General features: G+C 42.1%; 1 protein-coding gene across 2 annotated transcripts in view; it reads left to right on the top strand.

Annotated features, from left to right (window-relative positions):
• The window catches only part of cdhr5b (cadherin-related family member 5b), a 27,021-nt gene that overhangs the window by 5,473 nt on the left and 5,205 nt on the right, over positions 1 to 16,343 (top strand). Inside the window, exons 2-13 of one of the 2 annotated variants that reach the window (XM_050072858.1) lie at positions 2,208 to 2,389; positions 2,509 to 2,565; positions 4,364 to 4,453; positions 5,619 to 5,705; positions 5,941 to 6,042; positions 6,946 to 7,131; positions 8,237 to 8,324; positions 8,442 to 8,539; positions 9,232 to 9,435; positions 11,633 to 11,743; positions 11,823 to 11,889; positions 14,852 to 15,256. In XM_050072858.1, coding sequence (XP_049928815.1) covers positions 2,208 to 2,389; positions 2,509 to 2,565; positions 4,364 to 4,453; positions 5,619 to 5,705; positions 5,941 to 6,042; positions 6,946 to 7,131; positions 8,237 to 8,324; positions 8,442 to 8,539; positions 9,232 to 9,435; positions 11,633 to 11,743; positions 11,823 to 11,889; positions 14,852 to 15,256 — 1,677 coding nt within the window. The remainder of the gene's footprint in view (positions 1 to 2,207; positions 2,390 to 2,508; positions 2,566 to 4,363; positions 4,454 to 5,618; positions 5,706 to 5,940; positions 6,043 to 6,945; positions 7,132 to 8,236; positions 8,325 to 8,441; positions 8,540 to 9,231; positions 9,436 to 11,632; positions 11,744 to 11,822; positions 11,890 to 14,851; positions 15,257 to 16,343) is intronic. The other variant, XM_050072859.1, reaches the window with a different exon arrangement.

The following is a 16,343-nucleotide window of genomic DNA, read 5'->3' as shown; positions in this document are numbered from 1 at the left end:
TGTGTTTGAAATTGTCTCTATTAAGCCATGTTTAATGTGTTTAATGTGTGTTTTGAATCAACTAAACTTTACAGCACTTCACAGAAACCCCGCCACCACCTAGTGTTTTAGAGGTGTAACTGCAGAGTGACACAAACACACCACCGCACAAGTATAAATGCTCACAACAGCGTAGGCTATGGCACAGGGTCTGCAGCACAAGTATAAATCCCGCTTAACATGGATATTAACAAATTTGTTGACACTCTCTGAGATCTGTCAGTCTAATAAATACATGAATAAACATCTGCTGTTGTGAGCACTCATACTTGTGCATAATTTTAGAGAAATTGGTCTGTTGTGTGAACAAAAAAGTCTTAGAACTTTTATTTCAACCGATGAAGAATGGGAGTGAAAACAAACGTGTTTATATTTTTCTTCAGTGTAGGCTATATTTCCTCTTTGAATCGTGTTTCCCTTCCCCTCAATCTGTGTTTCCCATATTGATGCTCTCAGGGCTTAGTTCATGGTGATGCACAGCTGTTGGTGATATGGTAAGGTTAGATTGAGGAAGCAGAAAAAGAGCAGTTACAGAAAGGGGAAACACAAAGCAATTGAGAAACAGAATTTGACAGCGGTATCCATTTCATCTGTTTACTACTCCTCACCTGTCAACATTTATGCATGAAAATTTACTTGTACATAAAACAGACATATTAAGAAAGAAAATAATTAGCTTAATTTGAACCAAGAGCGTCTGAAAAACTGTTGATTCGAGTAAGAAAACATTCAGCTGAACACAAAACCTGAACAGTTACAAACTACCAGGTGGCTTCAGCTGTAATTCACATGTTAAGTGAACACAGCATAAAATCACACGTGATTAACTTGTAATGTAATGTATCATGGTGCGACCACTTTGTACTCAGTCAAACTACACTGCAAATTATTTCCAGGAAGTTACAGTATTTCACAATAGATGACATTATATTCACCTTACAGTCTTTTACTGTGATATTTAACCAATTTCAATGTTATTGTGACGTTAATGCAGGTAAATATAGTATTAGAGAAGCATACTGCTAAATCACAATGATATATGGAGTTAATTGTGAGATTACAGTAAAATACAGTAATTCTGTGGGAGCATACTGCTAAATCACAGTAATATGGAGGTGTAACTGCTGTGAGATCACAGAATACAGCTGTCTTCTCACAACAATTTACTGTAAAAAAAAAAAAAAAAAAAAGGAAAAAAGTAATGTACCGTGATAGCAATGCAACTAGCAGTCTGTGATTTACTGCAAATATACAGTCAACTATTTTACAGTGTACTGTAAAACTCAGCTTTATTTATAGAGCACCTTTCATACAAACATGCAGCTCAAAGTGCGTCACGTGGCAAAACTGAAATGACACAGACACAATTTAAAGGATAACACAACAACTGAACATAACATTTTACAAGACTAGAAAATTACAACAATAATGCGATAAAATATTTAAAAGCAAACCAAACAAAACAGAACAAACTAACAAAAATGATTCCATAGAATAAAAAGAAAGTAAATAAATAAAATAGAATAAAATAAACAGAAAGGATAAAATAAGGTAGAAACCAATGGTTAATACTTAAAAATCAAGACTGTTACTCAACATTAAAAGTGTAACAGTGGAAAGTGAAACAGTCTGCAGGCTTTTATTTCAAATGTTTATCCAGTATTTTTTAATATATAATACAATATAATATTAACTTGGATTTATGTAGTGCCTCTCAGGGTCCCTGAGGCCACTTTACAGTATGAAAAAATAACAAATATACATAACTAAATAAGACCTGAGACAGACCTGTGTCGGGGGCCGTGGGTTCTTGGATGGGTTATAAGGATGGATGAGGTCAGACAGGTACTGGGGGTTGAGACCCTGGAGGGATCTGTAGTGAGGAGGAGGAGTTTGTAGTGGATGCAGGATATAACCAGAGGCCAGTTAAGTTAGATGAGATCAGGGGTGATGTGCTGCCGGGCTTGGTGTGGGTGGAGCCTGTCCAGGGCCTTGTTGGGCAGTGAAGGTGTGAATGAGGGTTTCAGCCAGAGTCGGAGAGTGATGACCACAGTCTGGAAATCTTTGATCACAGAGATAAAACTCCATTTTCTGATCTGACTTGGGAAAAGACAGAACAAACAGGATTTACTAAACTGTGCTCTTTGCTCTTTTCTTTCTCCCAACAGTCTGTTCTGCTCCTTCACCTGTCAACTTTGCAGAAAACAACACTGTGGGTGATGTCGTGCAGACGATCAACGTCCTGTCAGACACAGTGACCCTGGAGCTTAAACGTGACCCTACAAACCCCAACTACCCATTCAGCCTCCAGGGAAACCAGCTGATAGCTGTGAGGGTGTTGGACTACGAGGTACTGTAGGCCATGAATGTACTGGAATGGTGTCAACCAGATCCAAACCCACATCTCAGTATAGATACCAGTCTGTGAAAATATCAGACTGTTGAGCTTAACGTTTGTTTTGTTTGCAGACTGAAACTTCTCATGTAGCCGAGATCACCTGCACTGATACGACCTCAGGCTTCAAGGTAAAACCGTCTTCGTACACTAAACATTTTGAACTGAGAGGCATTTTACTGCAGTGATTTTTTCACTTTGTAGTATTCAAACTGATAAAATGACTAAAGAAAGACAGAAAGAAACATACACCAAAGACATCAGAAACTTGCACTGATTAATTCAATATTCGGAAATTTGTGTCACGTGTTATTTAATGTTGTTGTACGACCCCGCTTCTGAAACAGCGTACTGAATAAAACCACAGACTGTACAATAATGGACGTAGCTACGAGGGGTGGGAATCACCAGAGGCTCCACGATACGATATTATCATGATACTTAGTCACCATACAATATTATTGTGATTTTAAACATAAGAATAAAAAATATATTGTGATATATTTCCTGTTTTTTACTGCAAAACTGCTGCAAAATGTGTGGACTGAAAAATCGGTCGGTTCGGGGCTTCAGTGCCTCGCTCAAGGGCACCTCGGCAGTGACCAGGAGGTGAACTGGCATCTCTGCCGCCCCTTAAAGTTAAATTTTTATTTATAATATTATTAGTTTATATAATAAAAGAATCAAAACTTGGCACTGTTGTGACGATACCATATTGCCACACAAAAATATTGCGATACTAGGGTGTATTGATTTTTAGCTTTTTTTCTTTCTCTGAGCCCGAGCTCATTGGAGATGGACTGACATGACAACAATAATAATAATAATAATAATAATAATAATAATAATAATAATACATTTTTATTTATAGCGCGCTTTTCAAGATACTCAAAGACGCTTTACATTGGTTAAAAATGATCACAAAATGGACCACAATAAAATGGAAAATTGTGCTTTGGTCTGACCAGTCCATCATGGACGTCCTGTCCTCCGGGACCATCCAGACTGTTACCAGCTCAAAGTTCAAAGCCAGCATCTGTGATGGAGAGGTGCATCATGGGTAACTTCAAGTCTGTGATGAGATGGTGAGGTGCGTCATGGGTAGTCTCTATATATAGACTCTACATTCAGTGAATGTAGAGTCTGTAGGCAAACCCCGGAGATCTTGCCTCCGGAAGAAGAGTGGAAGAGCCCTGGTTTCCAGTTGTAGGCTGTTTGTAGTCCGCGTGATATTGACCAATCACGTTTGAGCCGGCTGCAGTTGTTGCCAGGTTAAACGGTCCGTGCGTTGAACTAACGAGGTGGAACATAAATGGCGTCACTGCAAACTCTGAATCCATCGCAATGGTTCAGCATATTTACTTGTATATAAACGGAAGTCGGAAACGGAAATTCACCTCCTCCGCCCAAAAAAATCGGGGATCTGCCCCCAGAGGCTGTATTCACCATCTGCCGGAAGTCAGACGCCGAATACAGCCCATGGGTTCCGAGAATGCATCATGGGTATCTTCACATCTGTGACGGCTCCATGAATGCTGAAAGGTACACACAGGTTTTGGAGCAACATATGCTGCCATCCAGACAACGTCTTTTTCAGGGACGTCCCGTCTTATTCCAGCGAGACAATGAGACACATTGTGACGTGTTCCAACAGTGTGGCTTCGTAGTGACAGAGTGCAGGTACCAGACTGACCTGCCTGCAGTCCACACCTGTCTCCCACTGAACATGTGTAGAACATGATGAAGCGTCGACTGTTGAGACACTGCAGTCAGATATCAGACAAGAAAAACTTCAGTAGTGTCCTCGGTTCCCAAACACTGACTGAGAGTTGTTAAAAGAAAAGGTGATGTCACACAGTGGTAAAGATGCTCCTGTCCCAACAGTGAAAACATGTGGTTCAAACAAGACTTGTGTCTCTTTGTTTCCAGTTGGGCATCACCATCATTGTGCTTGTGACCAATAAGAATGATAACCCTCCGGTCTTCTCTCAGAACCTGTACCAGCTCAATGTCAATGAGGTAAGAGTGATATTTTAAATATACAGATATTTGTTTGTTGCTTTATGGACTCGACCAACGACTAAATGTTGTTTTAATAGATTCATTTTCCTCCAGTGTTAACATCAAAGTTTCTCTCAATAACAGTAAAGTATGTGGACACGTGTATGTTTCTATGTATTTTTGCTCTGGAGCTGATTTTCATGGATCGTTTCAAAAGACTCTGCAGCAGTGGTTCCCAACTGGTGGGTCACAGTCTGAAAGTGGGTCATGGGTCAATTCTGAATGGACGGCAAGCGACTCCTGAATGTGTCAAGTTTGTAAAAATAAAAAACACTTTATTTTGAAGAACACTAAGTTTCCAGCACAGAGCTTTTACACTGAAATCCTGTCTCCTGCTGAAGAGAGAGTGAACAATGGACCTGTACTTGACAGAGACACCAAACTAGCTCGACACCATCGACAAGTGCAAGTATGACGCTGAATATATCAAACTGTGTGGACCTTGAACTAATGACTAAGGAGAAATCTGGACCTCGGGGTCGGACCAGCTGATGTAGAGTGCCTCTTCCTTTGTGCCAACCATTTGTTTTTGGCCCTTTCCTGTTTCAACATAACAGTGACCTTGTAACTGAAGACAGCTCCACAAAGAAATAGTTTACAGTTTGGTGTAGTGGAGCGTGGCGGGCCTGCACAGAGCGCAGACCTCAACCCCAACCAGCACTTTTGGGATGAACTGGACTGTGAGCCAGACTTCATCACCTACTTCCTGGGGAAAGGAAATATTCCCACTAACCTGTTTACATGGCTCATGAAGATAATGCTCCTGTTTACAGCCATGCATGCTCTGATGAACGTGCCCTAACACATGCCCTAAAGTATCGTCAGGCTTCACCTCAAGGGCTCTGATTATCAAATAATGTTTGTGTTGGATCACAGTGATGCTACGCAAGACTAAGAGCCTGATACTATATGTTTAGTAAGGTCTGTTGTTGATGGAAGTGCCCGGGACTTTTCACAACGAGGCTGCTCATTAAGATTTGCTCCTGTGATTAATCCATTAAAATATTAAAAACGTTGTTACGTGTTAATATTTCAATTTCAATTTCAATTTTATTTATAAAGCCCAATATCACAAATCACAATTTGCCTCACATTTTCTTCACACTGACTGTTTTTGTTCCAGCTGTCTCCTGTTGACACAAGCGTGGGCCGCTTCCCTGCCACAGATTTAGACGGTGATATAATCTACTACACACTGACGTCTGAATCTGTAAGTTCTCCTGTTTGTGTTCCTTTTGTCTCTCAGTGGGTCGAACTTGTAGATAAATCATCTTGTTGTTTGTCTTTCCTTGAGTGAGATGAGATATTAGTCTATAATCTGCAGTACAGTGGTGGGTCCAGGACGTGTTTAGCCTAGCGTAGCACAAATACTGGAAGCAGAGAGGAAACAGTGAGATCAAGATGCAGATCTAAAGAGCTTTTATTGTCCTGTTTGATTTCTGCAGAACGGCTTCAAACTGAGGTCGCCCACCAACCCAGACCTCCTCGTTCAGACGCCTCTCGACTACGATAAAGTCAAAAATGTCCAACTGATATTAACCGCTCAGGTGAGTGCTGTTCACTGCTGGTTCAAAACACTGATTTCCTCTTTCAGACATTTTTTTTTAGTATTTTATAAATTAAAAAGGATTTTTTTTCCTTGGAATATAATCCCACAAATAACCGTTAATACCAAACAATAATTCTTTTAATTTAAGTTTATCACGTTATGTTGATCACAATAACACAGTTAAAGGGGAACTAATGTTTTTTTCAACCTGGGCCCTATTTCCCGATCTACTTTTGTCTAAATGAGTGATAGGATGTTCAATATGTGACATTTCTCCAGTATGAAGCTAGGGCTGACCTGCCTGCAGCCCGTGAGCGCGCGCTATATTAAATAATAGGGCACTCAGACAGCATCAAACAACGTCAAAATACGTCCACTAAAAGTGCATTTTTTTCACACAGATAGGCTCGGATTGTTAGTATAATTATCTGACAACATAACGGAAAGGAGAAATGAACGTGTGTGTTTACCTTTAGCTGGATTCAGACATGTTCCTCTGCCTGTTGCTGCTCCCTCTCTCTCCTCGTCCGCTCTTCAGTTTCAATGAGCTCTGCGTCTGTGTACGTCCGTGTACTCCGTGTTCAAATAAATACTGGCGGTCATCAAATTCAAATGGCTCATCCAGATCCAATTGGTCAAAATCAGGTAAAAATTCGGACATGTTTGTTGTGGCAAGTCAAAACGCTCACTCAGAGCTGTTGCAGGAAGTTACCGCTGAAGCGAGCTTACAAACGTGAGGAGTTACTCTGTTTGGAGTAGTCATGGCTGAATTTTTACCCGATTTTGACCAACTGGATCTGGATGAGCCATTTGAATTTGATGACCAGTTTCTCAGATTTTTGTCTACTGTCACACTGTATCTGTGTATGACTGAAATAATCATTACTTTTCTTTTATTCAGGATGCACCGTTAACTCCAGCCAATAGCAGGGCTCCATTCAGCGCCACCACCACCATCATGGTCACCATCGTAGACGTGGACAACAGACCGCCGTGGTTCCAGCCCTGCAACAAGCATGAGATCGGGGGAGCAGTGATCTGCCAGAACAGCGGTTACACCACCAGGGTCGTGTTAAACGAACAAGAGGTGCGACACTTGTAAAGTCCAGCTTTGTTACTGAGACAGTGATGAGTGTAGACGAACTGAAGTGATGTGATGTTGCCTGAAATTGAGCACAGCGTTAGATCAGGCAGGACACGATGTCAAGCTCAGCTCACATCCCAGCTGCATTAGCTGATCTCAAACAGTCCAGTCAACTGATGGATCAGCTGACTGATGGAAGCGAGTCAGCTGATAGATCACATGATTCCTTTCTATGCAACTATTGGCGAATCTCATTCAGGGCGCCCTATTTAAACTGCTCTGGCCTGCCTCCTGTTGCTGCTTCCTCTGCAAGCTGCTTTGCAACCTGCCTCCACTCCAGCTGCTCCTTTTCATGCTGTGTCTGACTTATCAATGTCATTTCTGTTTGTCATTGATGCTGCTCTGTTCTGTCTTTGCTGCTGCTCTCCCTGCCTCAGCCTTTCAATGTAGGCAAATTGAAGGGCAGAGAGGTTTGCTCTTTCTGCCTGAGGCTTTCCTCATTTGCACATGGAAGGGCAGAGAGGTGTGCTCTCTCCACCTTAGGCTTTCTGCGTAGGCCTACAAAAGGCAGAAAAGCACTAGAACAGAGCCATACTGCCAAATATGATACTGCAAATGGAAATAGTTTTCTTTGACTAAAGTGTTCCTGACCAAATTGGTTTAACGGCACCGACTGAATCAGCCCCACCAACTGTTTATTTCAATAAACCACTTCCTGTTAATTGCATAACTTTAGTGGATAAAAACAGGCATTCATTTGCATTTACTTTGCCAATTTTCTAAAAAAAAAAAAAAAAAGGCTAAAATCTGCACCACCTTAGAATGGAAACCTGGCAGGTCTCTGAGACTTTGTTGCACTCAGTTTGAAAAGAGACAGAAGTACAGTAAATGTTTGAAGTACTGTAGAGAGAGAAGTCCACACACAGACCAGTCACTGTCTTAAGTCTGTACGATTTTCAGTTTCACACAAAAATTGTTGGATGCAGCTAATTCTGCCGTCAGAAGGAGGTTTCAGACGCTCTCAGAAGATCTGACAAATACTTTACTTAAAGCCTCTGAGGTCTGTTTTCCACTGTGTTCATTCTGCTGTGTTTTTTACCCTCTGCAGACCGGACTGTTACCCCTGAAACCAGGACCGCTGTACGCCATCGATGGAGACTCGATAAATGAGGAGATAACGTACTCGTTCCTGGGCGGTAAGCAGCCCGGATTATAATCAACAACAGAGGTTTATTTTTCAGTCTGACGTCTGTATCCACAGACATCAGTTGTTAATGATTGTCAGGTAGAAGCTCAATCTGTCTGTGTTTCAGGAGACGGTGGTGGTCTGTTTCACATCAACCCCAACACGGGGAACATCAGCATGCTGAAGCCGGCTGACGTGTTGGGGCCCATCGGTCTGACAGTTCTGGTAAAACCAAACATTCACTTGTTTTTCTCCAGTTGGTTCAAATGATGGCGTCTTTGTGTCTCCGGTATTTGTTCAAATTGTCTTTTGAGTTTGTGGTGCCGTGCAGACATTTTGCAGGTCAGGTGCTCAAGTGGAAAAAATGAGTGACCACAATGAGTCACAATAAAATGAAAGGAAAAATTGTGCACAGGCAAAGTGCACCCAGCCAGGAGGTTTCTATCTGCAAGCAGCAGAGGGTTTCATGAGGTGCACTTGTGCACAGTAACTGGCGGGGAAATGTCGGTCTATACTATGTACACCTGGCAGCTGCTGCACCTGAACTTACTTTCTACATTTATCATTTATTCAATAACAGGCAACTACAAAGAAAACAATGCCACACTGTGCCACTCTGAATAAATAAAATAATAAACCAACCAAGACGTACGCTTCGAGCTGTATGCTCTTTGTCAGACTTCGTCTTTGTCTGAGGAAGAGCATACAGCTCGAAACGTACGTCACGGTGCAATAAATAATTCTTTTCTGCAAAGAGTCCTGCAGTGTAGCGAGTCATTCATCCTTTTTTCAATAAATAAATGAGTCACTTACTGAAAGATTCATGGAGTTTGATTGATTGCTGTCAGAAATGTCTTGGGTGGAGTTAGACTCCAGTATTTCTATAATCCTACAGTCCTGCTCATTTTGTCTCCCAGGCTGCTCAGAGGATAAACAGTCATCAGTTTGCCACCACCACCGTCACAGTCAGCGTTCAGGTAAAGAGTCTCCACCCGCCACAGTTTCAGAGGCCTCAGTATGAAGGCGTCATCACTGCAGTGGGTGTCATGGCAATGGACCCAACGAACAAGGATGAGCCGCTGAGCATCCGCGCCACTGATGAGGACTACGCTACCACTGGGGTAAAACACTGACTCCAGTATAGTCTGTTTCTAATTCAGTTCAGTGACTCAAAGTTTGTTTCCATTCACCTGCATTTTCAATTTGAGCATAAAAAAACCTGAGTGAAAACATCAAAGTTTCAAAAGAACTATTGCAACAACATGTTTAGCTGACATGGAAAAGTCGACATAACTGGTCAAAGTCAAATGGAAACAGACAGAGTGAATAAATCATGACGTGCACAGAGCATGTGATTTAAACCTCCACTGAAAAGATGAAAACATCAGACATGAGTGGAGCGATAAGAGGACTGTAACCTTCCTCAAACACATGAAACAATCAGAACTCTACATCATGTTTTCTGCATCATTTCCAGTTGTTTGAGGTCTGACAAGGGTTAAATGGCCCTCAACTGTTTATCTCCATGACGTCACTCCTGATAATGTGTTTTAAAGATTTTCTGGAAATTGGTTACAGTTGATGCTCAGTTTGGATGGAAGTTTGATTTCAGACATACAGCTTTTATTTAAAGGAAATTCTGGTTTATTGCAACTGGGATCTTGTTTTTGTCCTTTTGTCCATCATGTTTATCAGTGTTACTCTCCGTGACAGCTTACCAACTCCAAACTGTAGTTGGGAACACACTGGCTTATTAGCACTGTTTGCTTGTTCTTAGCTGGTAACTAGCTAGGTTAACTAGCCAGACCGCTCCGCTGAAGGAAGGATAGCGAGGTGTTCAGGTGCCATTTACCAGCAATGGCTATATTGCAGTCTTCACCATAGAACAATAAATATGGCCTTCTCATGAGGTTAAGCCCTGAGCTTATCTAGTCTTATCAGTCTTTAGACGCTTTGCTTAACTAAAGACTGATGACTTTCTCCCTGATTTTGTGTTTAGATGGGCGGATACAATTTCAGAGTTTAAAAAAACTCCCTACGTTGCAGAACCAATAGTAAATCCGCAGGGCGGTCCTTCGGTGGCTCGCTGAACTCTTGTGCTCGTAAACATAGTCCGACTAGAAACACGTGCAGCGGTACAAAATGGCTCAAGTCGCTGTAAGTCCTTCATTTCCACAATCTTGTGGACTGAGCACACGTTTGATAAAACGGAGTTAAATCTCTCGGCATCCATTTTCAAGCTCTCTGTGTGTTTGTTTCCTTGTGGACGAGAAAAGGGGGAGCGCACATTTCCGGGAGGGTGTGTCCTTTTCAAAAATGCAAGAGGCGTTGCTTTGTTGCCAGCCGTTTTCCCCAGACTATCAGAAGGCGGAGATTGCTGATTGTCTGGTGGCGAGACTAATATAGACACTGTTTCCTGCTGGCTATCATCACATTGCCACCATGGCACAACCAAGAGAGAGCTGTTTCTCCACACCACATACAAAGAAGCCCTTAAAGGGGAAAAGGGTGAGCTGGTAACACTACCACAACTCTGGATGGAGCCCTTGACATCAGTAATAAATACACTGTGCAGTCACAGTGCACAACAGTCATCAAGAAAGTGTCAGGAAACACAGCTGGTGCTTCAGTCAGATTCACAGAAGCACAGAAACTTTGTCACTTTATTGAGAGGTCAAACTGAAAGTGAGCGCACTTGACTACTTTGCATTAACGTTTTTGGTAATTCCTTTAACTTTGCCGGCTAAAGCAGCTTCACTGTGAACTAAACTTTTAACTGAATATTTATTTATCAGTTTTGAGTGTTTGATGACTGATGAAGTCTTTTTGCCTGATATCAGACAGAACTGTCAACTTGTTACAACAACAACTGATTTCCATTGGGGAGGGGAACCAATCAACAGAGAGACCAACGTATCTGCCTGAATCTAACGTCATTATAAGTCCACACTGGTGTGTAGCCATGCCAACACACTGTTTTTGCCAGGGTTTTAAGAGTGGAGCAGAGCGAAGTAAAAACAAAGTACAATGTCAAACAGTATTGAAAAGACATCTTGATCTTGTCTATAGTGCTAAAATTTCTCATTGGTTTTCGCACATGGCTTGACAACGCTTGACAACAGTGTTAATCCCCTCCGTGGCACTCACTGGATCGCTCTTTATTCTAACCTGTAAACCGGTGGATCATGTCACAATACCAGGCAAAACTCTAACTCAGTGGAGCAACAGATTCAAAGGTCTGGACCTCGGCAATAAGTCTTTGGCAGAGTTCCACCGACTTGATGTGCAGCACTAACCTTTTCATTTCTGTTCAAACAGGGTCTAAATCCCTACATCACTTACTACGTTAACGGGAGTGATGATTTCTCCATCATTGATGGCTATTTATTCATGACAAAGGATCTCCCAGAGGCCACATTATCTCTGCAAGTGAGTTTACTAATCCAAAGTGAGTGATTGATAGGTCATTGTCTTACTTAAATACTCAACTTAAACGTTGTGCTTCCAGGTCGTGGCGATGGACACCTCTAATGACCAGTCGGCCACAGCTCAGCTCTCAGTGGAGGTGACTTCAGGTAGGAAGAAAATATTTCACTGAAGGCTTTACTAAAGTATAAAAGTGGTCAACAAAATGGCTGTGGCTCTGCTTCATCTGTGGCTCAGTGCAGTGTTGTCCTTTAATGTACTGCATGGCCATAAAAATATGTGCAAACATGGCTGCCAGCATGAAGAGCTTGTAACATGCAAATTGCAATGTGCAAATCAGGTGCTGATCCCTCCAGAGCAAAATATCCTTTCATTTTAATCCATTTCAGACCTGTTTCCAACACAGAACTTTTCCAGGAACCTTTTAATGAAATCAAAAGATTTAACACAAAAGAACCAGGGTGTAAATTTAGTACCTAGCCCTGTTGGGTCTGTGTCATCTACTGTGTGGGAAACAGAGGCTGATTCGTCCCTGTCATTTGTGATTAGTTCTGTTTTTAAACAGTGTCATTTATTCACTGTGGAACAGTCCTGTGGTTGGTCTGCTCTGATGTCACCTGAAAACAGCAACAGAGTTAACTTGGATGTCATGCCAAGTTGCAGTTGCGAACTACTGATCGAAACCAACAAACAACCAGACAAGTTGTTTTTTAGCGTAACCATGACCGAGTGGTTTTTATGTCTGAAAATAACCACACAACTTGTTTTGTTGCAACTTGTGTTTGTGGCCCCAAACCTGAGTGTTCGCAGCACATTACGGTGTTTCCTAGCAGCGTCTGTGGCATCAAACATTGAGCATAGCGTTAGTTCAGGCAGGACACGATGTCAAGCTGATCTCAAGAAATATAATACTGCAAATGGAAATAAAGTTTTCTTTTACTAAAGTGTTCCTGGCTGAACTGGGTGTTTCTCACCGATCCGTCCCTGTTTTATCTCCAAACCACGTATTTTAAGCCAAAACATTATCTTTTCCAAACCAAAACCAGCCTAAAGCCCAGCTCAGACCAAAGATTCGTGACCAGACAAGTTCAAACAGGTAACTACTTGCAATGTGCTGTTCTGGAACGTTCTAAAAACCTGCCTGTTCACACCAAAATGGTGTGGTACAAAATGAGTATAACTACATCCAAGCACTAGATAAGCTCTTTGGAGTGTACTGTAGGATTAATGAAGGGCTGCTGGCTGAGGTTTACCACTCTCATCCCGTAACACTTGTTTCTTTACACTAATTTTTATTGGCAGTCTTTTTCAAATTGACCCATATGTTTTAAAGGTTTGCTACAGTTCTAACTTCCAGTGGAACAGCGTTTACTTCATTTTTTCCACGAGGCTAGAGTTGGGTGATATGGCCAAAATTTTCTACTACTTTGACCATATTTAATCTTATCTCCGAGGGATGGTATATATCACGACAATACAGTAATTGCTCTGTAAATTCAAAGAAGAAATGGTTCAAAATAATCGTACCAGACTGAATCACATTTGATTATTTTTCTCTTTTGTTTGGAAGTCCCATATAATCAGGGGTCCATGTCATTGGTCCGACAGCCCATTGGTCTTACATTCCATTAGTCCGACGGTCCACGGTGCTGAACAGCTTCCGACGGGCATATTTCTGCCTTGATGGTGTGCCACGACTGGCTCTGGGTCAGCTGGGAAAGGTTTGAGGTAAAGCAGGCTCACGGCTTATGTGTTTGTCACTTTCTTTTTCATTTTAACCCACACCATGATCTTTTCCTGACCCTAACCAAGTGGTTTTTGTGCCTAAACCGAACCAGACCTTAACCACAGGGCATCATGATGATTTCGGAACAGACTTCAGAACAATGGGTTTAATATGGTCGGACCAATGGGCTGTCGGACCAATGGGCTGTCGGACCAATGGGCAGTTCCCATAATCATACGGAGTTTGCATGTTCCAGCGTGGGTTTCCTCCAGGTGCTCCAGCTTCCTCCCACAGTCCAAAGACATGCAGGTTAATTGGTGACTCTAAATTGTCCGTAGGTGTGAATGTGAGTGTGAATGGTTGTCTGTCTCTATGTGTCAGCCCTGTGATAGTCTGGTGACCTGTCCAGGGTGAACCCTGCCTCTCACCCAGTGTCAGCTGGGATAGACTCCACCCCCCTGCAGGGACCACTAACAGGATAAGGGGTTATGGAAAATTACTGAATGAATGAATGAATGAATGAAGAAGAAGAACGCTTACCAGCACACAAGAACAACAAAAACATGTCAGAGACAGCAACAAGCTGCAGCAGCAGCTCGACTCCTAAAAAGAAAAGCGTTTCTTCCTGATGCCAGCGTATTTTTTTAATTCTTTGCAATGGGAGGTCTGTGTGTTCACACTCTGTGACAAACGAGGTCACCGAGAGTTCAAAAAATGTTCAACGCTGCGCTCAGCACTGTCACTTTTTACCCAGCTGTCCAATCACAGTGGAGGAGGGGCGGGACAGAAAGCCTACCACAAAACCCAACTGGCACATTTTCACATATGTTTATTGCTTTGGTTTTTTATTGCGATATCTTATTGGTTATTGAGAATCATGAAATTTCACTGACTACCATTAAACTTCTGATTTAATGGTAACTACGTCCAAATCACCTTGCGACCTTGGGAGGCAGCTGGATTCGTGAGATCGTCTGAGAGTCCAGCCCTGATTTGCTGCTTAGCCTGCCCCAAATAGCTCCCGCAGTAGAAACCATATTGCCAGATCTTTACCGGTAGACACATTTCTACTGTTGCACAATATATACCATCATACCACCCAACCTCTTCTCTGTCAGGCGGTTCTTCCTCTTTGTACACACAGTTTTATAAATGAGGCTCGAGGTCCGAGCTGCCAACAAACAAAAACAAAGGAGCTCTGTGAGCACATGTGGAGCTCGTTGGATGTTTGTAGCAAATTTTTAAAAATCCTCTCGCAGTCAGGTTTGTGCAAATAAATTAAGGTGAAAATTCACTTTGCGTCCAGTCTAAAGCACCTTTAAGGTTCGGACAAAACAGGGACTTGAGGTGAAACCGCTAAGCTTCAAAGTGTGCTCTCCTCCCAGGTCTCAGCACCACCAGTCTGCCTCTGAGCACCACAGGCATCGTGGCCACGACGTCCTCAGGGGAAATCACCACCAACAGCAAGACCACAGACGTTATCATGTCCACCTCCAACCCCAGTTTGTCTACTAACAACGACCTCTCAACCACCATCCCCAGCTCGTCCAGTGAAAGCATCATCTCCACCACTGATCCCAGTATAACCAGTGAAGGCAGCATTTCTACCACCAATCCCAGTTTGACCAGTGAAGGCAGTATTTCCACCACCAATCCCAGTTTGACCAGTGAAGGCAGCATTTCCACCACCAATCCCAGTTTGACCAGTGAAGGCAGCATTTCTACCACCAATCCCAGTTTGACCAGTGAAGGCAGCGTCTCCACAGCCAGCACAGCTCATCCTCACACAGGTGGTCACATGTTTCTCTCAGCACCTTCAGTCATATCAAATATTTTCCCGTTGAGGGAAGTTAAGCAAACATGAGAGCGATCGTCACATGCGACAAAACATACAGCACCAACCATTATTTAAAAACAAAGTGAGGCAGCAAAGAGGAAACTTTATTGTCCAATGTAGTGCGAGGTGGCAACCAAAGCAGGAGATAAAAGAGTTCTAAGCTCCTGTGACGACAGAGTTCATGTTATGTTCAAGAGCTGCCTGCTTCAGCCAGAAAAGGTTTCTTGTTGTTGATGTTCAAAGCGACCGACCACAGAGCTCTGCTTTGCCAGACAGGGACAGTGTTCAAGTCTGAAAAAGTACCAACCTGAAAGTCGTCCTCCAGCTCAGTGCTAAAGTAGGTCGACATTTTACTTACTGATGAACACGACCTCAGAAAATAAAAACCCTCAATAAAGATGAAACAGTATAACGTTTCAGGGATGCAACATTTGTGAAATTCTGGAATGATGCATCTGTTTAAAATAACAATTTGGCCCATAGCCAATGCCAGTGTTTTTTTTTGTTGTTGTTGTTTATTTTGTTTTTGTTGTTATTCATTCCCCCTTTTGTGCCAGGGACACAGAGAAATCTGCATCAAGTTTCAGTGAACACATCATGATGACAATGTCATTGACCATAGCTCAATACTGATTTTTACCCAAGGGAGCATGAAGGCATCATAATTTAACTCAATGAGGCCTCTATCAGCTGTTAATTTTCAGCCACCAGCTGCTTACAGCTAACCTTAAAGCTCTTCTCCTGTAAATACGGATATGTTGTTCACAATGTAACACTATCAGGGACACAATAGGGTGCATCTTAATGTTTCCATAATGACTTTAAAATCAACAAAAAAAAAACGTCACATCATCATGAAAAAACATCATAATATAGCATGCTGTCAAAAACCGTGAAAAAAATCTCATGTCATGATTTTTGATGACATGCTATACTATGATGTTTTTTTAGTGATTTTTGACGACATGCTATACTATGATGTTTTTTAGTGATTTTGGACGTCATTCTATACTATGATGTTTTTTAGTGATTTTGGACAA

Source organism: Epinephelus moara, chromosome 20 (assembly GCF_006386435.1).
Source record: "Epinephelus moara isolate mb chromosome 20, YSFRI_EMoa_1.0, whole genome shotgun sequence".
NCBI lineage: Eukaryota > Metazoa > Chordata > Actinopteri > Perciformes > Serranidae > Epinephelus > Epinephelus moara.
This window is presented reverse-complemented; position numbering and strand designations above follow the sequence as displayed.